At 37.0% G+C, this 21495-nt stretch overlaps 2 protein-coding genes across 3 annotated transcripts in view; one reads left to right on the forward strand and one right to left on the reverse strand.

The window, feature by feature from the left end:
- LOC118735219 overlaps nt 1–7853 on the forward strand; it is a 167680-nt gene extending 159827 nt beyond the window's left edge. Inside the window, exons 2-4 of the mRNA XM_036464869.1 lie at nt 6669–6935; nt 7006–7146; nt 7217–7853. Of these exons, the coding sequence (XP_036320762.1) occupies nt 6669–6935; nt 7006–7146; nt 7217–7707 (899 nt within the window). The 3' untranslated portion in view covers nt 7708–7853. The remainder of the gene's footprint in view (nt 1–6668; nt 6936–7005; nt 7147–7216) is intronic.
- LOC118735218 (glycine, alanine and asparagine-rich protein) overlaps nt 7731–21495 on the reverse strand; it is a 37195-nt gene continuing 23430 nt past the window's right edge. Inside the window, exons 2-7 of one of the 2 annotated variants that reach the window (XM_036464867.1) lie at nt 16334–16349; nt 16247–16264; nt 15958–16032; nt 8681–9696; nt 8080–8615; nt 7731–8022 (exon numbers count right to left, since the gene is read on the reverse strand). In XM_036464867.1, coding sequence (XP_036320760.1) covers nt 7870–8022; nt 8080–8615; nt 8681–9696; nt 15958–16032; nt 16247–16264; nt 16334–16349 — 1814 coding nt within the window. In that variant the 3' untranslated portion in view covers nt 7731–7869. The remainder of the gene's footprint in view (nt 8023–8079; nt 8616–8680; nt 9697–15957; nt 16033–16246; nt 16265–16333; nt 16350–21495) is intronic. The other variant, XM_036464868.1, reaches the window with a different exon arrangement.

Raw genomic sequence — 21495 nt, forward strand, 5'->3', positions numbered from 1 at the left:
TGCACTGTTACCGATTGGGCAACTGTCTGAAGAAGCTCAAGAATCAAGGAATAAGGACTTCAAAAATTATAGAGAGCACCATTCTCGGAAATCCAGTAGAGAAAACACTAACCGAGATATTTTCAAATCTTTTTTATTAAGTTCTGATCCCATTATTACTAGCATGAGGAAACTACCCGAAAAAAAAGAACAAGATATCCCAATTGAAGCATTGAGTTTGCTTAAAGCTCCCCCTGTTGATAATACAAATTCTGAGGTGCAAGAAGATAGCAGTGATGAAGAAAGGGATGATTTTATTCTAAATTAATGAAAAATCAATACATTTATGCAATTCTCAATTATGTTCTATTTTCTGCATTAAAATAAATGTTATGTGTACTTATTTTTTGCAAAGAACAAATATATAATTGTTTGTATTTATAGCCAAATTTGACAGCCCTAGATGTTTATATATTAAATACGCTGGGTATCTTCATTTGACAATTTCTTCCGAAATTAAAAAAGTGGGCGTTTTGGTGGGCGTGGTCATTGTTGGGTTTTGAAATATCAATATATATTCTATAAACAATTTAAGAAATTTTCAGGTTGCTAGCTCTATTCCCTGATTTATTGCCACCAATAGGGTCGTTCTGCCCCATTGTGCGCCGCTAAAGAAGTTTCACTTCAATAAGTAACATATACACGTGCGCGAAGCTGCTGCGCTTGTTACGAGAACAGCCCAGCCAGCAAAAAATCCGAAAATTAATCCGAAAACGGGAAGAAAAGTGGATGAAACGCGGATTAGGTCTACAAAAGTACTGAAAGTGGTTGTGAAAAGGGCACTTTTCGGCTATTTTCTGATTCAATTTTACGTTGACAAAACATACTGGGGAACTACGCTTAAGAGCGAAATATCTCTTTCTGCAAGCTATTTGTGTTGTGTATGGGGTTTGACGAGCCGCTGAAAGTAATTTTAATAAAAATCAAAATTTTTTTATTTTCTGGAAGCCATGTTGAAGTTTGATCAAACCGCTTGCGTTGTGTATGGAAAGTCTAAGGAATTTGCCCGCACCACTAGTATACTCTAGCCACTAGAGGCACCCCAGGCATACGCCACTTTGGGAAGGCCTGGCCTATAGTATAATAAAGTGCAAGTTTAAAGTGCCTAAGAATTGGCGTTGATTTTTAATAATTTTATGCATTTGCATGCAATTGCATGTACAAAAAATTTGAGTATGCTTAATGTGGAAGAAAGAGTGCAACACCTCCAACAAAAAAAGTTCTCAAAAATCAACGCTAACTTGGAGCCACATCATACTCACTTTTTATACTAAAACTAGCAGACCCGGCGAACTTCGTCCCGCCCAAAATTTTTATATATTTTATTGAAACTTTTTGGTCCAAGATTTTCACCAACAATTCACGTTTACAATTTTCATAGGCACATTCGTCTGCTAAGATTATGGTTTGGTGGTCATTTGCCGCTTTAAATAACCTAAGGAAAGTGTTATATCCGTGAAGAAGTTCTTGAAATTTTCCAACTGTGCAGCATTTCATAGCACGGTTATTCGCAAAACGAAGTAAATTTGAAGAATTTTTTCCTCTTCACTCCCTGGCGGCAACAATGACCCGGTTCTATAGTGAATATGTTCTAGAAGCTTTACAGTATACTTGGTGGAAATTTCAAAATGGGTGCGAATCATTGTTCTACAGAAATGCAATATACATATACTTATTTCAGACGAAATACCTTAAAAGTTTGAACGCATAATAATATTGGAAAATCACATCCATTGGGCCAATCGCAACGCAGGAGCGTTCGATATACCCAATGGTGCAACAGGTCGATGTAATCTGACCTTCACGGCCCCTTTTCTGACTTGGCTATTTTTAGTAATAGCTCGACTTCAGCACCACTTGGCAGCACGTTTTTGCAATAGTATTGCATACATCTTTAAAACATTAGCCATAACATTAGTAATAACTCAAATACAGCGCCAACTGTCGGATTAAATTGTGAAACTAAACCATCCAGAGACCCACTCAAACACACAAAAAGTTTCGTTAAAATCCGTACAACCATTTAGGAGGATTTCACTAACAAACACGCCTACAGAAGAATGAAAAAATACATTCAAAGATAGTTAAAGATCGGTACGTTTGTAGGCCTCACACCCCCTTTTCAAATAGCACAAATTTTCTCCATGAGTATGGGCTTGATTTCAACTACATACATATCTCCACACGAAGTTCTAGTACTGTACCATGCATACTTTCAGAGATATTCAGTATAAAAATTCGATTTATATGGGAGGTGCCACGCCCCCCTTTCCAACAGCTGCCCTCTTTCTTCATGAGTATGCGATTGATTTCGTATATCTCCATACCAAGCTCCAGAACTCTACCATGAACACTTCCAAAGATAGGCAGTATGAAAAATTCGGTTTGTATGGAAGATGCCACACCCCCTTTTCCAATAGTTCCAATTTTTCCTCAAGAGTTAATTGCGTATATCTCCGTACCAAGTTCCAGAACTATACCATGAACACTTCCAGAGATATGTAATATGAAAAATTTGGTTTGTATGGAAGATGCCACGCCCCCTTTTCCAATAGTTCCAATTTTTCTCCAAGAGTATGCGATTTATTTCGTACATCTCCATACAAAGTTTCGGAACTCTACCAAAAAATTTCCAGAGATATGCAATATGAAAAATTCGGTTTGTATGGGAGATGCCACACCCCTTTTTACAATAGCTTACATTTTTCTCCAAGGGTATGCGATTGATTTCGTATATCTCCATACCAAGTTCCAGAACTATACTATGCACACTTTCCGAGATATGTAGCATGAGAAATTCGGTTTTTATGGGAAGTGCCACGCCCCCTTTACATATAGATTTTTTTAGCCTAAAACCATCCTTGGGACACGTGCGGCAGGTGGCAGTTTAAAAAAAAATCGGTTCAGCCGCTCTCGAGCCTTGCGAAAACTAAAAAACGGCTTTAAAAATATATATCAGTTGAGATTTATTATATATTATAATTATATTTTGACAGTATCCGTTGTTTCTGATTGGCGCAAAAAAATCTTCGCCCCTTGATATGGTCGTTGCTCAAAGCTATTTATATTCGAAATTGCATGAAAATTGAAAAAATAGGAATCTATAAGCTTATCCAGGCAAAAAGCTACCTACGTACCGAATTTTAAGCAGATCGGACCGTAAATAAGATTTTTTCGAATAGATCGGTCCCTGGTCCACTTCTCGGAAAAAGTGGATCATATATGCTAATATATGCTACTTACGTACCAAATTTTAAGCAAATCGGACCATAATAAGATTTTTTCGAATAGATCGGTCCCTGGTCCAATTCTCACAAAAAATTGATCATATATGCTAATATATGCTAAAAAGCTACCTACGTACCGAATTTTAAGCAAATCGGACCGTAAATACGATTTTTGCGAATAGACCGGTCCCTGGTCCACCTACCCGAAAAAAGTAAATTTTTTTTAGCCTAAAACATGGTGGTTACCGAAAGCTATTTATATACAAAATTTCATGAAGATCGGACCAGCCGTTCGCGAGATTACCTGTTACAAAAAAAGGGACTTCGCTTTATGTAATTAGTATAGATTTGCAGATTAAAATGTCCAGCTTGCGCAACTTTATTATTTGTAGCTATTATTCAGGCACGGTTGCGAATATTGCACAGTTCAATATGCAGTGGTCTAGACATGAAATGGCGTGATTCTTTAAATTTTTACATTACGTAATTCATAGTTCTTAAGCTTTTAAGATGATGGAACCCTTACTAAACACTATTAATTTTATGGAACCCCACATCAAATTACTAAAAATCAAAGGCATTGCAATTTATATATGAATAAAAACTTTTACTAGAAATAGTATACATACTTTAAATTTTAATGTAAAGAATGAAACTGTTTCACTGTTATTAATTATTGTATAAACAAGTAATTTTTAAGCAAAAAACCAAAACGACTTGAATTCTCATTTAAAAATTTAAGATTATCGTTAATTTCTTCATGATCCGATGATCAGATTTAAACCAAATTAATATGGGTCCACCTGTTAGGTAACACCTTTCCTATAAAAAAATAATTGTAGAAATCGGCTAACGTGGTCTAAAGTCACGCTGTAACGTACATAAAAAAATAAAAAATAAATATTCCGACGAATTGATAACCTTTCCCTTTTTTGTGAAGTCGGTTAAATAGTAGTTCGATATAATGTCTGAAAATTGTATGCGTTTTTCTAATTTCGACCTGGATTTGTTTTTTGTATAAGTGTAAGCTGAAAACCCGGTTGATAGAGTACGTTAGGATGACCTTTTTAGCGACTTCATGATATTTACTCTTAATACTAACCCAAAACTCTTTCAGAGACACAGATTCAAATGTGTGTTTCAATGTGGAAGTACTCTGAAAATCTATGAATGCTTCGTAAATGGATTTTGTACCAAACCAATATTACTACTACCATCCGAAAAATAATCTGAAGAAGATTTCAGGTGATTTACCAAGTGCCCAGTTATGACATTTCACATTTTATTTGCCAATTCATCGCGTTCCTTGTAGAAAGTTGTATACATATAACCCTTGGGCTACAGCGGCAAACAACACATACCAGTTAGAAAAAATAGCAAGCTATCAAGCGCAAGCTCAACGCTCTTATGTAGGTATGACACTCAGTACGGCAATCACACTAACTACGAGTACATATGTATACTTGAAAGTAGATAATTGCGTGTCGGTCAAGCTGTTTATAGAACTTTTCTTTCTGTGTGCAACCCAAAACGACCGCCGCGCTTATTCATACCAAATTAATTTCGTGGAACCCCGGTGACTTTTCTACGGTAGCCTTGGGTTCCGCGGAACCCACTTTAAGAAGCTCTGATGTAATTAAGGCCAAACTATAATTTAGTCAAGTGTATACCTCATTTTCACTGAGATCATTACTTGTTATATTATAACGCAGTACTTTTTTTCGAATAAAATTTAAAACAGTTGGTCATACAACATGTAATTAAGTATTTCGTTTGTATTTTTATTATGCTCAACGCAAGCTGAAGAATGTGACTTCGACAGTAAGTAATTAACCCCTGCGCGTTACGGAACACATTTGAAAACATCGACTCATTCAATTAATTTCTCAGTTTACCTACTTTGTCCAAATGAAAATCGGGAGGTTTTCGCGCTCCTTAATCTCTGCGTAGTCAGCTTATGCTTTATATTCCCGATTGATGGCTTCTGGATTTTACATCTCGGCTTCAGGAAATAAAATTATTCATAAGAAAATAGTGCCGAAAATCAATCGATTGTTCTTCAAGTGCCGGCTGCTTCCGAAAGGGCCGAAAATGGCACAATACACACCCATTTTCCATCACTGAAAGAAACTATAACAAGTAAAGAAGTATAAGTTCGGGCGAAACCGAATTTTATATACCCGGCGCAGGTATCAACTAATGTCGTTCCAACTTTCTTTAAACTATCTAAAAGTCTATAGCAGTCTTATTTATTGTTGAGATTGTTGTAAATATTAACTTGAAGTAAATTAGCGTCCTCAGTTATTGAAATATCCGAGTTTTCGCATATCTAAAATTTACCGTTATACGGGAAGAGAGTGTAATTTTAGTCCGATTTGAATAATTTTCAACAAATTGCTATTCCGTACCAAGGTTATTAAGTGCACCGAGTTTGGTGGAAATTGATGAATCGGTTACCGAGATACACATTTGTGGTCATAAGTAGGCGGCGCCACGCCCATTATCCAAAAATATGATATTCTAATTTTCTGCTAAGTGGTTATTGCAATCACCGATTTTAAGTGAATTAGCTCAAGTATTTACTGATTTATCGCAGTTTTCGTGTTTCTGTAAATTACCGTTATATGGCAGGTGCCCGATTTCAAAGATTTTCAACAGATTTCTTAGCTAGACCCTACCCAAGCCTCGTACAGAGCTTGGTAAGGATTGATGAAGCGGCTACTGAGGTACAGCATTTCATCATAAGTGGGCGGGGTCACGCCCATTTTCCAAAAATTTCATAACACTTATTTTTTGCCCATTTCGCCCATTTTCAATACCAACCTACCTTGGATAAAGGGAAATCTACATACCAAATTTGCTCGAGTTATCGTGTACACGGACAGACGGACGCACGGACGGACAGACAGACTTGGCTTAATCGACTTCTCTTCATTCTGATCATTTATGTATACATTTGTCCATATCTATAACGGTTACAAACAACCGTTATGCGAACCAAGTTAATATACCCTTGTGCACAAGTGCGCTCGGTTATAAAAGATTAATTAAGAAAAATCAAAACCAGAAAAAAAACTTTGACGGGTGAGTCAAGGAAATATTTTTTGTCACTCGCTCCTCGGTCCCAAAATTGTTACCATATGATTGAATCTTTTTTTCGATTTGAGTTATTATTCTTACAAGCTTTAAAATTTTCAATAAAAAAATTTTGGAAAATTCGAAAATTTCGAGTTAATTCGTTCACGTCTATTATAATCCGAAATATTCATTTGCTCGTTCACGACTGGTATGATTCGAGCCCAGCTCTCATAAAGTACAGGTTTATTCTTTTTACCTTTTCTCGATTTAACCAACTTCTGCAAATTGACACATTTTTATTTCTGTTCTCTGATTTAAAATTAGCCCAAGCAAACAAAGTGTCACCCAAGTTGGATTTTGACGACCCGGAGAATAAAAATAATTCAGATGTGCCCTTAGAGCCTGGCACAGGACAAGGTAGCAGGGTGGACGATAATCAAAGTAGAAGCGGCTCAGATGGTGGAACCAACGAACGAGGTAGCGATACAGCAACCAGAACTAACAGCGGTGCTGCTGGAGGTGGTAAATCTGGACCGAAAATACATGGCGTGCGAGTGACTGTTGATACGGGTGACGCACAAAAATCCAAAGGTTATTAATTTCAGAAATTAATTTGTAGGTAATTTCAAGAAGATTAATTCAAATATTTACCGCCATTTAGAGAACACTGAAAGTGTGGAAATAACTGATGTGGGGAAGCATAAGAAGCGTGTTGGCATTCATACTGATATAACATTCGAAATATCCACCGATGGAGACAGTGACGGCAATGGGACGAGTTCAGCGCAAGATGGTGACAAAGGTTGGTTCAGTTCAGAAAACACAATTTGCTTTTGTCTTATGTGTACCAAAATAATTAGCTTTTCCATTAGAGGACGCCAGTGTACCCATATTTAAGGGGCGCAGTGGACCCACGCATAAAACGCGCAATCCACAGGACCACAAAAGCCAATGGAATCAGAATTCATCTGAACGACGCAGTTATGGAGACAGCGGTCATGGAACAGGTCCAGCTTACTACTACCCACAGTATTACCCAAATAATGTGCCGGTTTATGTTTCCACTGATAATAGTAGGGGTGGAAATGGGGGAACGGCCCATAGGCGAGGTGATGGCTGGAACAGCTATATACCCTGGTCTAACGTTTGGACCACAGAGCGTAACTATAACGAACAATATCAACCCAACACTGTCGCTGGACATAGGGTGCCTAGCTGGAAGCCCTGCTATTGCATGACCTCTGTGGTGGATAACAGACGGCGAAGAGAATATAGTCGCGGCCTAGGAGTGGTACCTCAACCCACCAGTCCAATCATTAAAGTGGTCGATGCAAAATTTAAAAAACCTTTCTTACAAAGATAATTTCCTAAGTCCAAAACATCGAATTACAACTTATTTAAATTAAAAGTTTTTCTTTACTTTCTGAAGTAATATTTTTATGTTAGCGTTGAAATAAAAGACGCAGATTGTCTTAGCGTAAAGAACACATTAAAGTATTTTAAGTTTATGAAATCGAAACGGTTTTTAGGTATGAAGACTGTAGCTGCTGACCTTGCCGTTGTCGTCGAGCGTCGTTGTGGCAGCCTTGTAGCCAACACGCTGGCCATTAATGTCATAGTTTTCGCTTTCACCAGTTGACAGTTCCTTATAGTTTTTAACTTGCCCATCGGGTCCGAACTGCGATGAAAAACTTGTATGCTTAAATGCTCACCTACGTATGTAATAAATACTTACCTCAGATTGCGAGGACCACTTAGAAGCCTTCTCCCAAGACTTATTCTTGTAACCAGCACCGGAGCCTGCTAAGCCTGCTGAAAGTCCCAGATTGCTGCCATAGCCTGCCGACAAGTCAGACAACTGACCACCACCGGTGCGAACACCGCCAACACCAATATCCTGGGCTTGAGCCTTTGCCAATCGCTCAGACTCAGAAATGTAATGATGTAAGCCCGATGCACCGACGCCTACACCTGAGGATAAGCCTGAGTTTGCGCCAAATGCAGATTCTGCACCAAAAGATGAACCAAATTTGGAGTTAAAGCTGGACTCAGTCCCGAATTGTGACCCGAATTTCGACTGAGCTCCATATTGAACGCCCTGAGTAAGTGCGGCATTAGTACCGGCACCGAAATCACTAAGTGCGCTCAAACCGTTCTGCGCTCCAAAACTACTATGCGCACCAAAACCATGATGGGCGTTAAAGCCGCTCTGAGAACCGAAACGGCTTTGTCCGCCGTAACCCGAATTAGCTGCTGTTAGAGCGCTGGAACCTGAAATGTGATGATATTAAGGTAGATCAAATCATTTTCTGCGTTTGGTTAGCTGTAAGCCTTACCGTGTCCACCTGCACCCAAGTAGGATGTTTGACCAGTTATAAGTGCGCCACTTAATAGGTTGTTGAGTTGAGAAGCCACGTTCGAGGAAGCTGAGTGTTGAACGTATGACGAGTGGGTGCCACCGGCAGCTGGGACAATCACCTGCGGTTGTGCCGAAGTAGTAACTTTACGGTACTTAAGGTAAGACTCTTGACCACCAGCTGGAGCGGTGTATTGGATGGCAGGCAGCGCCTTGCTCTGCGTGCGGCGTTCCTCATGATGCACGTAGTTCTCTGAACCGCCACTGGGCACAGTGTACTGAATAACAGGTTGGGCCTGTACGCGACGTTCTTCGTGGTGGTAGTAGTTTTCAGACCCACCAGCTGGTGCCGTATATTGGAAGACAGGCTGACTCTGAACACGGCGTTCTTCGTGGTGAACATAGCTTTCGTGACCACCCGATGGCGCGTATGTCACAATCGGGGCTGCGGTTTGGGTTTGTACGCGACGTTCCTCGTGGTGTACGTAGTTCTCAGCACCAGCGACAGGTGCAGTGTATGTAATAACGGGTTGGCTCTCAGTGCGACGTTCCTCATGATGCACATAGCTTTCGTGACCACCAGCGGCACCACCTGATACAACTATTTCGGGGACAACTTGCTGCTGGACACTTTCAGATTGTTCTGTGAAACTGCTTGATGCACTACCAGAAGTTACGGGTATAACTACAGAAGCACCATTGCTGGCACCACTAGCGAAATTCGAATTGGCACCAAATGAAGCAGAGCTACCAAAGTTGGCCGAGTGAGTGGCACCAAACGAGGCAGCGCTGTTGCTAGAGGCACCGAAAGATGAACCACTTGCCAATTCAGCGGCAGAAAGGCCGGATAAGCCAGAAGAACTTGAGAGGCCAGATGAACTTTGAAGACCAGTGTAGCCACCGCCACTGCTACCGTAGCCACTGCTGCCACTTGAAAGTCCGACTGTACCGACTCCTCCATAGGAACCGACTTCTTCGAATGAAGCCTGGTGTTGACTAGAAATTAAAATCTTAAGGTTATAGAAGGACATAAAACAAAAGCTGGGGTTTTTAATCTACTATAAGAATCGGTAAAAAAGTAAAATTAGATTTTTTCAACCCGTTGATCCTTTTTAATTTAATTCGTATAAGTCAAATTTGATTCTGTAGAATTTTCAGTTAAAAATTCACCAAAAATGTGGTTAGCCCATCGAAGATATCGAGGGAAAACATAGCTCTACATAAAGCCTCTATCGGTATTCGGCCATTCTGCAATCAAAGAAAATTAACTGCGGTTTTTATAACTTTAGAAATGTTATTTTTTGATTGACGCTGTAACCGCCTAAAAGATTTTGGCCTACTTTTGAAATTTTCTCTGGTTATATTACTAAAAGAATTTTATGTAATGAAGTAAGTACAAAACATATCCACTTGGGAAGTAAGGATCTGAAATTGAAGCGTTTTTGTTTTCCACGTAAGTTTTTTGACTATGCGCGTATAACTTAGGAGGATTCCACATGTAATTCTAAGCCAAATTGCGAACATAGGTTTCGAAGAAAATGTGAAAACTTTCACTGTTGCACCCTCTGATGGAAGTTTTGAGAAAAAGATAAGTGCAGAAATGGATTCCTCATACCATAAAAAAGGTCTTATAAAATGTTTTTGTACAAAATTTAAGCACTTCTTTACGACACTACAGCAAAATGCTAAGAAACCTATCTTCGCAATTTGGCAAATTCCAAATTGATTTTAGACCCATGATTTATTCGGCAAATTTTCTTAGAATTACACATAGAATCCTTCTGTGCTATACACGCATAGTTGACAAAATCTCCCACAGGAATTGACCCACCCTAATGGAAATACATTAGCGTGCACCGCACAATGTGGAATCCTATCTTCCGAATTATGGCCGTCAAAAAGCTGTTGTTGGAGCTTGGGAGGAGGGGATGTCCGGTTATTGCCTATGCGGGTTTTATATTGCAAGGTGCATTTCTAAATAACCTTCACTTGATCTTATGGTGATTAAATGTTCCACAATCACCTCATATTCGCTAGGAAATAGAAGATATCGCACGCGACTTTTACCTCGATTGGAAGCGTTCGTCTTGCAATTCCCACTGGAATCAAGCACTTTGGCGTTGGTTTATACAGAGCATATGTAGATAACAAACCTTCTTCTACTTATTACCAACTGAAGATAAACAGTGATTGATCTGCCTTTAACAATTAAAGTTATAGCATATCAGATCAAAATATGAATGCTCTTAGAAGATGAATCTCTCTCTATCTGATCATCAGTTCATTGAATTTTGGATAGGTATTGATACTTATCAGTTTCTAAAAGGTTGGAGTTCTCGGAAGGTGAACTAAACAAACTTCGTAAGAGGTCCAATAGCGTGTTAGAATTTCGAAAATAAGAAGAAATATATGATGCTTCAATTAGTTCTAAGTCAAACCATCCCAGCCAGCAGAGAAACGTACTTTTAGCCAAAAGTGAAGTTTTCGTACATTTTTCGTATCCGGAAACGTTCAGAAAACGATTTCCATATTTGTTTACTTTTCGTATCCAAAAAATGTCATCATCTTGTTTGAAAACTAAAATTTTAAAATATTTGTTCAAACTGAGCATTTGAAAACATGTATGTATACGTATTCGCCAGTAGCTGAGTGTGCAGTGAGTGTTAGCTTTCAAGAGGTCCCAGGCTCGAATTCCGTCAGAAGCAACACATTAAAATTATTTGTTCAAATTGAAATAATTGCTGAATCTTAAAATTGTTTTTTGTTTGGTTTCCAGTAACTATGAAAAAGTTTCTGTGAAGTTCATAATAAAATTGTTTTCAACGAAAAATTTGATCAGACAAATTTCAGGAAAACAGCCCAAAGCGCTTCCGTTTTACTAACATTTTCGATAGTTTTCTGGGAGAATTGATCTTAAAAACGTCGGAAAACGGAATCGGAAAACGGATGAAACATCAGGTTTTTGTACGAAATTATTTCCATTTTCGGATACGTTTCCAGATATTTTGCTGGCTGGGATGTTATTTGGTCACACACATGTAAACACATTCTTAAATCGAATTTAAACTTCTAACCATGCAACCATAAATCACAATTTGAATGCGAGTTAAAGCATAGACAGACGGCAAAGTTGATCCGGATTAACGCCGCAATTGATCTGATCAAAACTGTGCTTTGACAGATGGCAGTAATGCAGATTAACGAGCCGCGAGGTCGTAGGTTCGAGTCCCACGGCCAGTAGAATATTCATTTAATTTTTTTTATTGATTCAATTATAACTTCTATATTTTTTAAGTTGTTTTTAGTTAGTTGTTTTTGACTTTTTTAGTAAACTAAACTCTAACAAGTAAGAAAGTCTAAGTTCGGGCGGAGCCGAACATTAAATACCCGGCGAAAGTATTAAATATATGTTTTTCACCTTTCCGAAGGCCACCGCTACATGGTAAGCCGGGGTGTATCAATTTAGCGTCAAATTAGCGTCCTTAAATTTCGAAATATTGAAGTTTCAAGCATTTCTGAAATTTGCCGTTATATGGAAAGCGGCCGTACTTTTAGTCCGATTTCAATAATTTTCAAGATTTTGCTTTTATGTGGCAAGCACAATAACCATACCGAGTTTGGTACAAATTGGTATAACGGTTACAGAGATACATATATGTGATCATAAGTGGGCGGTGCCACGCCCATTTTTCAAAATTTTATCATAAACGTATTTCCCGGTAATTGTTGGAACCATCAATTTTGAATAAATTAGCTTTAATATTTACTGATTCATCGAAGATTTTGTATTTCTCTAAATTACCGTTATATGGGATGTGGGCGTGGTTATTGTCCGATTTAAAAAAATTTCGGCCATTTGGTACACTGTACCAAGGCCAATAACTGTGCGAAGTTTGGAAGAAATTGGTGAAGCGGTTACCAATATATACACATGTAACCATAAGTGGGCGTGGCTACGCCCATTTTCCAAAAATTTGCAATATTCTTATTTTTCGTCTGAAAATTATTATAAAAAGTTTTCTTATTTCTGGAAATTACCGTTATATGGGGAGTGGGCGCCCATTTTCAATACCAATTTCGTTGAGATATCTCAATTTTTGCTTGAGTTATCGTGTACACGGACGGACGGACAGATAGACATTGCTTAATCGACTTCTCTATTCATTCTGAGCATTTATGTATACATTTGTCAATATCTATCTCGATTCGTTTTGGCTGTTACAAACAACCGTTATGTGAACAAAATTAATATACCCTTGTGCACAAGTGCGCTCGGGTATAAAAATTTAAGTTAACTAATAATAAAATAAAGAATGTGAAATTAAATAAAAAACTAAAATAAAATAAAAAACAGTTGAATATATAAATCAAATAAAATTTAGAAAAATAAAGGAAATAATAAAAACAAAATTTTTTGGCAATCGCTCCAACCGAGGATCGAACCTGGCTACCACTCGGCTACCGCGGATGAAGGAATCGGTCGCTTTATTTGCTCAGTTAGCGTAGAACACAAAGAAACTGGCAAACTAGCATATACATCCACCCTGTCGTCGGTAATGCAGTCACCGAAATAAGTTCTTATTCATTTTAAATTGGAATCCTATTTGAATTAGTATTAGTGACTGTATTACCGATGAAAAGGTATACGTCCATGCTAATTTTGCATTTTCCCTGTATTCTACGCTCTCTGAGTTTTGGTCAGTGTTGTCATCAGTGTTGCCGTTTTAGCCGTTTTCTGGCTAGATTTAGCCGGTTGCGATAGCAAACAGCCGGAGAAATTTCGATTTAGCCGGAAGCCGATTTGTTAGCCGTTTTGCAGAAAAAAATTAGCCGTTTTTAGCCGATTTTGCTATTTGCCTTGTTTTCTTAAATTTCAAATATGTATATATGTTTCCATTTTTGACTAAGCGACCCAAAATCTGTTAGAAATGGCTACTAGCCTTATCGTGGAGAAAATTTTCATATCAGGCAGGGTTGTATGAAATTAGGCCGATTTCGCTTATTTTTATTTTAAACGAAGAAGGGATTTTCTTCATAAAATGTTTGTTATAAATGTCTTAATTTTAAGTGTGAAGTTTTATTCGCAAACTTAGAAAATACGAAATTGTTTCACTGTTAAGACACTTAAGATGCATTTGTGTTTGGATATAATGCCAACAAACAGAATAAATGTTACATGTAGATATTGTCTTCCCAGATAGCGCATATTCAATTCTGCCTAAATTACAAAACATCATTTTTGCCCACTCCCAAAGGTTTAAGGTAAGGGAAAAATTGATATTTTCAAATACATGTACACATATGTATTTTTTTAAACAAACTTTTTTGCTGAGAACTTTCCAAAAACCGAATGCCAACTTGAATTAAAGGAACCAACACTGAAGTGTGTCAAAATGAAAATACAAGAGCACAAATTTTTATGTAAAACAAAACTCTCTGGGAATCCTACGAGACATCTGCCGGTCATAGGTCGTTGTTTTACTGCCTTAAAACTGAAGGGACATTTTTACAGCGTTTTTTATGTGTTTTGGTTTCTATTTGAGTGTATTGAGAATCGGTCAGTCTGAAAAGGCCTTGTAGCGAGAATTATCACTCAAAATATCAGATAGTATTAAAAAATGCTCCCAAATTCTCTCTCATGTAGAGAAACTTGCAATTTTCTGTACGAACGCAAATTTGCAAGCTTTTCTGCCAGCTAGTGTCCACGGTTGCATTTCAAACAAAAGAAATTTGTATAGAATTTTTAAAATTCTTTCAGAGGGGCAAAAAACAGGATCTACGTGTATATATCTTGTCAGTCCGACTTTCTTCAACATACGATTTAATTTCTTTGTCGGGTTTACTATATCGACTCTGGTTGAGATTGCATTCCGATTAAGAATACAGTTTTTTTGTCGAGTACCTTTCAAATCATTGGAATTAACTAAATTAATTAAGTAAACAAGTATAAACTTACATTTTTCATTTTAAAATCGCTCCAGTTTTAAATTTCACGAAATTGTTTATTCAAATTATCGTCGACAAAAAATCCAACCATGTACCACAATCAAATGTTTTTCCTAATTGCAAATTCTTGCTGGCAAAATTTTTTCCGACTCGAATTTGTAACTCCTCTCTAAGAAATAGTCTTTTTACTCGTGTTTTATTTAAATAAAACATGTGAAATTTAGTTTAAACATTTTAGCCGTTTTTAGCCGGTTTTATTTGCCAATTTAGCCGGTTCGTCCAAAAAGTTCTGGCAACACTGTTTGGTAAATTTTGAAATGACTACGTCATTAAACCACTTATTCGGTACGGTACAAGCACACCATTTTAGGTGCATTTAGAACGTAGTCAAATATCTTATCGGGAAAATTTATCTTATTTTCTTTGGCATTTCAACGGCTTTTCCAATAACCTCCCTCTTTTGCAAAGGGGCATAAACATTGGTCAAAACATAAGGGCTATTCACCAAATTGAGAAGGTGACCTGGCACTCTGGCAACAGTCGTTGCTTGAGCTAATCTGCTCTTTTGCCAGGTTAGCGGTCCGCGGATGACGCCACCATTATTTTCTACATCGCTGCTGCTGAGTGGCTGAGTGGATGTGGCTGATGAATTGGCGAACTGCGGATCTTTGGAGCCTCTTATTGAGCAAGTAATAGGGCCACACATAGCGAGAACTGTCAGGGCTCTCATAGATAAGGCTTATTTCTGACACTCGCAAAATAACGAAGTATTTCCAGAAAATTCCAAACGGGTGGTGGCGAAATTCCTTCTCAGATAGAGAAGAACAAAGTTATGGCCCTCTTAGGGCTAATAACGGGTAACAATTCATAGGCACGACATACTAACAGATCATCGACGGCCCACTGTGTATATCTTGTTTAGAGCATGATGATCGTTTAGATCACCTCACCACATATCCTTTTTATCCTTTCTCTAAGCTTTGAGCGCAATGGGAACCTATGCCTGTGTGCTTCTAAAATCGTTCTTATGTTTCTGGCCTACCACAATTTCATTACAGTCCATTCCTTCTTAAATTTAATGTAAGTACGCCTTGATCTCACCATTATTATCGTATTCCTACTCTTATGTTATCGATTCCATCACCGAAATAGTTACTGATTGATATCGTTACCGATATATGCATTTATCAATATTTTCTAAATATTTATAGATAATTCTATCGATAAGAGTGTGTTCGTTAAACACCATATCTGTCGATTTCTCTATAGCAATCGGTATGTAAATATCAACATAATTATTTTGAAACATACCCATCAAATCCAGCAGCTACATCTCCCAGATTTTGCTTAGCCTCTTGTACAGTTTGATGATGCTGGCTATAATGTCTAAATTTTGATAAGAAATAAGGTGAATGTATCGAAATCTTAGCTCAAGAACACATTTTTTTAAATAAATTTTGAATGGCTGATAAAAAAACATACATATGTATGTGTGTATGTAATGTATGCATATTCAATAAAAAAAAATTTGTACCAAGCCAATTAGGAATACACATTAATGTATTTACATAAATGATTCCTTCATTGTTAAGGTACTTACAATTTATGGAAATCACGCCTTAAAAGAAAGAGATTAAATGGAAATATAAAATTTTTTTGAGAAAACGAAATCATTGTTTTTTATTACCTGCTAACCAGTTCCTCTGAAAATAAAATGAAATGGGCTTTAATTATTATAAATTTTTTTTGTATGTATGTATGTATTATGTAGGCTCAATGTAGTTACATAAAATGCACGTAGACTTGTAGTTGTACATACCCTGCAAAAACTGCCACTAATTCGGAATGACTCCGGGGGCAATAGAAAAAGGAACATGCGGCTAATGCACTTTTTGATGTATTTATATGGAATGAACGTGTCGCTTTTGTTCGAGTATGTCCATGAAGAGCCTAGTTGTTCCGCTTTATACCCGCATGGGTACAGAAAGCGAATAGTCGCTTTTAAAAATTAAAATAAAATCTTGCACCAGCTGCAATTCGAACCGGGGTGCTCATGCATACGTCGCACATGAATTTTAGTTGACTACATACATATGTAAGTACCTACGTATATTTAAATCGTTAATTGTACCTGTTAGATATGAGTCGGAAACTAATTGATCTCTTTTATGGTGACAGGTAATAAGATCAACGGAAATAAGATCAATTGGCTTTATTTCACACCCTGGTGCGAAATAAAGTCAATTGACATTATTACCTTTTTAGAAACGCAATAAAATCCATTGACAAAATTTCTCTTTCAAACATTATATTTGCTTAGCTTCGCGGCGGCCCGCGTCATTGCAGATAGAGGGTATTAATGAATTCAAGCCCTCGATATTTCACATGTTAACATTTGTAAGTTATTAGAAGCAGGGATTCCAACTTGGCTCAAACCGTGCCATTTGTACCTATTTTACTTCAAATGGCACTTAATTTTTCAATTTGGCACAAAGTGCCAAAATGGCACTTTTGTAAAAAAAATTACATTTCAATACATTTTTGTGAAATCCTTTGCGTGCACTTCTTTTTCTCAACTAAAATTTTCTAATTTGTAAAGGCTATTCAACTGGTTTATCTTATTTTACCATTGCACTTTTGTTTGGAAAATGCAGCTTTATTTTATTGCTAAATGTGAATGATTAAAAGGCAAAAAAAATTACACCTTTTTTGGCACTTTTATTTTTCTATTTGGCACATTTTGGCACTTTTTTATCCTCAATATGGCACCTCATAACTAAGGATAGTTGACAGCCCTGATTGGAAGATTTCTGCTGTGTTTTGGGGCAACAACTTGTCTGCAGTAAAAAAGCATATAATTTGTGTTTCAAAAGTGTGTGAAAACCAATCAATTAACTTATATGATCTCGGTTCCGATACTAAATAATCAATAACTGTTTATATCCGCATTTTGGCACATTGGCTCGTTGAATGTGCCATCTAACAAATAGTGTCGTCATTCTCCTTAGCTGCTTTTAAATGATGTCGTCACAAATTGCTGGCGGATACATGAATACAGTGTAAGAAAATTCTTTTTCTATAATTGTTTCCTTATAGAAAGGTTGGTTTCTTTTCCACCTTAAACATTCCGAATTCGTTCAAAATATGCTAATTTAAAACACAGAATTCTTTCAGTGTTCCTCCGGGGTTTTTGGACATGGGCTGTTTCTTTAATTTAATAGTGTTCGCTTTATTTTTGTGGAAACGAAACATGTTTTGCAAGTTATGGATCATTTCTACACTCTTTCTTCAAATATTTCTCGTATTCCAGCTGTGCGCAGGCGTTTAGTTTTTCGCATTGTGTCTTTACATATTCGTAATTTAAATTTTTTTAATAAAATCAAATGGTGGTAGTTCATGATCGTGTGTGGATTAATATCACAACACTGAGGATTTGGCAATAACCTTTTTCATCTATTAAAAAACAACACTTACGGGGCAATGTTTATTGTAAGAACAACATTTTTTTCTATGAATCGACATACTTTAAGCATTGTTGACGCTATTTCCACTTGAATGAGGAAATAGCGTCAATGACTTTATTTCCAAATTTTTGTTGACTTTATTTCGCTTTTGAAAAGGTAATAATGTCAATTGACTTTATTTCGCACCAGGGTGGGAAATAAAGTCAATTGACCTTATTTCCATTGACCTTATTCCCTGTCACCCTCTTTTATATCCGTAAGAGATGAGTAGATACTAATTTATCTCCAACAAGTAAAGAAGTATAAGTTCGGGCGAAACCGAATTTTATATACCCGACGCAGGTAACAACTAATGTCGTTCCACTTTCTTTAAACTACCTAAAAGTTTATAGCATTCTTATTTATTCTTGAAATTGTTGTAAGTCCTCAGTTATTGAAATATCGGAGTTTTCGTATATCTGAAATTTACCGTTATACGGGAAGAGGGTGCAATTTTTGTCCGATTTGAATAATTTTCAACAAATTGCTTTTCCGTACCAAGGTTATTAAGTGCACCGAGTTTGGTGGAAATTGATGAATCGGTTACCGAAATACACATTTGTGGTCATAAGTGGGCGGCGCCACGCCCATTATCCAAAAATTTATAATATACCAATTTTCTGCTAAGTGTTTATTGCAATCATCGATTTTAAGTGAATAAGCTCAAGTAGTTACTGATTTATCGCAGTTTTCGTGTTTCTGTAAATTTCGGTTATATGGAAGGTGGGCGTGGTTATTGCCCGATTTCAAAGATTTTCAACAGATTTCTTAGCTAGACCGCACCTAAGCCTCGTACCGAGTTTGGTAGGGATTAATGAAGCGGCTACTGAGATACAGCATTTCATCATAGGTGGGCGGGGTCACGCCCATTTTCCAAAAATTTCATAACAATATTATTTTCTACTAAAATTATACTCCACATACTAATTTTCAAATTTTTTTTTTTAATTTTAAATTTTATTTTTTTTTTCGAAAATACCGTTATATGGGAAGTGGGTGTGGTTACAGTCCGATTTCGCTCATTTGCAATACCAACCTACCTTGGATAAAGGGTAGCCTACACAACAAATTTGGTTGAGAAATCTCAATTTTTTCTCGAGTTATCGTGTACACGGACAGACGTTCGGAAGGACGGACGGATAGACAGACAGGCATGGCTTAATCGACCTCTCTTTTCATTCTGATTCGTCGCACAATTTTTTGCAGGGTATGTAAATTAACCAACATACATATATACATATATATGTACATATGTACCTATTTATGCACGTACATAAAATATTTAAATGTTATTAATTCGCATGAGAAAATAAGATTAAGAACTTATGTCAGTGATAATTGCATAATCTTCTTATTTAATAAAAGTTTTTTAAATGTATAAATTTGTGTAAATATAAATACGTAATAATATAAATTTACATGATCATTTCTAAAGCACCATATAATTAGGTATGTATGTATGTATGTACATTAGTGCGAATCGGTCCCCATACAAAAAAAAAAGTTTTTCCAGTCCACCCCTAGGATTAAAGATATTTTGAAGGCGATCCCAAAAAAATTTTTATTTTTTTTGCCACGCCCCCCCGATGGGCTATTTACTTTTTTTTGGCACTACGTCGCCATTTTAAGTCCAATTTTAATGAGCCGTACACCGTTGTTCATGGCTTGGAAGCCGCCACAATTCTTACCTTAATCATTTTTTACTCCGAGGTCAAATTCTAGTAGTGACTGTCGGTTTCTCGTTTCACATCATACCTAAATTCCAATTTTTTTTAGTCTGTCGAAAAGGCCTTTAAATTCTGTGAAACTTTTTCTAAAAAATGATTAAGGTAATAATTGTGGCGGCTTCCAAGCCATCAACAACGGTGTACGGCTCATTAAAATCGGACTTAAAATGGCGACGTAGTGTCAAAAAAAGTAAATAGCCCATCGGGGGGGCGTGGCAAAAAAAAAAAATTTTTTTTGCGATCGCCTTCAAAATATCTTTAATCCTAGGGGTGGACTGGAAAAACTTTTTTTGTCGATCCACCCTAATGTACATTATAGTGTTCCAATTTTTGAATGGGGGAGAAAATGTAATCCCTGAAAACGGGGCCCCCGTTTAGTTTTTTCCTTTCGATATTTGTAACATCTATACCAAATACAGTTTTCTACGACAACCAATACAGGGTGCTCAATAACCTTGAAATGCGCTTCTGGATTGCTATGAAAATGGCAAAAATATTGATGTTTTTTATAAAAAGCGACTGTTGCCATGACAACTGAAGCTTGTGATATGTTTTTTAGATAATTTAAATATGAAATATTTTTAGGTTTTTTAACCAATTTGTTGATTAATATATGTATGTACACAATACTTCTAGAGTAAAATATGAGCATAATGAGCATCCTCTAAATTTATACTTAGAAACGCAAAGTTTGGTACCAGCACCTCTTTCGGCAAGAGGAAAACTTGGGGAAGGTGCCCCAAACCCTATCTCGGGAAAACATTTTTTGGACCACTCTAATGTACATTTATACATATGTATGTATATATATACATATACATATCAGTGTACACATGTCGGACTGCGCTTGCATCAGCGCAGCCTGGCATTGCTATCTTTTCAACTTGTCGCAAGGTCAAGAGCTATCAGCAATCAAATGAAATTCAAAAAACTCAAATCAGGTTATGAAGCTTTAAATGTGCTAACAACGTACTTACATACAATGTACATAAATATTTATGTGCATATTATACTAGTCGACAGCCAAAAAAAAGAGGTCATTCATATTTATACTTGAATATTTTTAGGACGCAGATTCCGGATATTGCCTACTTTGTTCAGATAAGGGGTATTCTCCAAATCTTGCAAACCCATTGCACATAGCACGGATTGCATGGATTGCATAACTTGCAAACACACAACAACAAAATACATACATGGGAAACAACATTTCCTAACGCTGCAAATTATGCAACGTCGAAACCCATGTACATACTTTGCAAAATAGCATAGCAAGATAAATGCGACCCTGTGCTAGTTCTTTTGTTGTTGGAATTGCTACATATTTCTCTCATTCCTCTCATCTCGCTCACTTCATTTTTTTTGCTGTCTCTTGTTATTGCATTTGATACATTATTTCGCTGCTGCTACCCATGCATGCTGCCACTTTGCAATGGGGTGCTCTCGTACTCTTCGAAATTTAGAACAGTATTTTTGCATTTCGTGCAATCCTTGCATCGTGCAAGACTGCGAGAATACCCCTATTGATTCTTGGTTTACAAATTATGCAGTTTCCGGTTGCTGAAATTCGGTGGTAGAGCAAGATTTACGGAAAATGCAAAGTTTTGTCATAATAATAA

Source organism: Rhagoletis pomonella, unplaced genomic scaffold (assembly GCF_013731165.1).
Source record: "Rhagoletis pomonella isolate Grant_MI unplaced genomic scaffold, Rhpom_1.0 Rhpom_scaffold_00003, whole genome shotgun sequence".
Lineage (NCBI taxonomy): Eukaryota > Metazoa > Arthropoda > Insecta > Diptera > Tephritidae > Rhagoletis > Rhagoletis pomonella.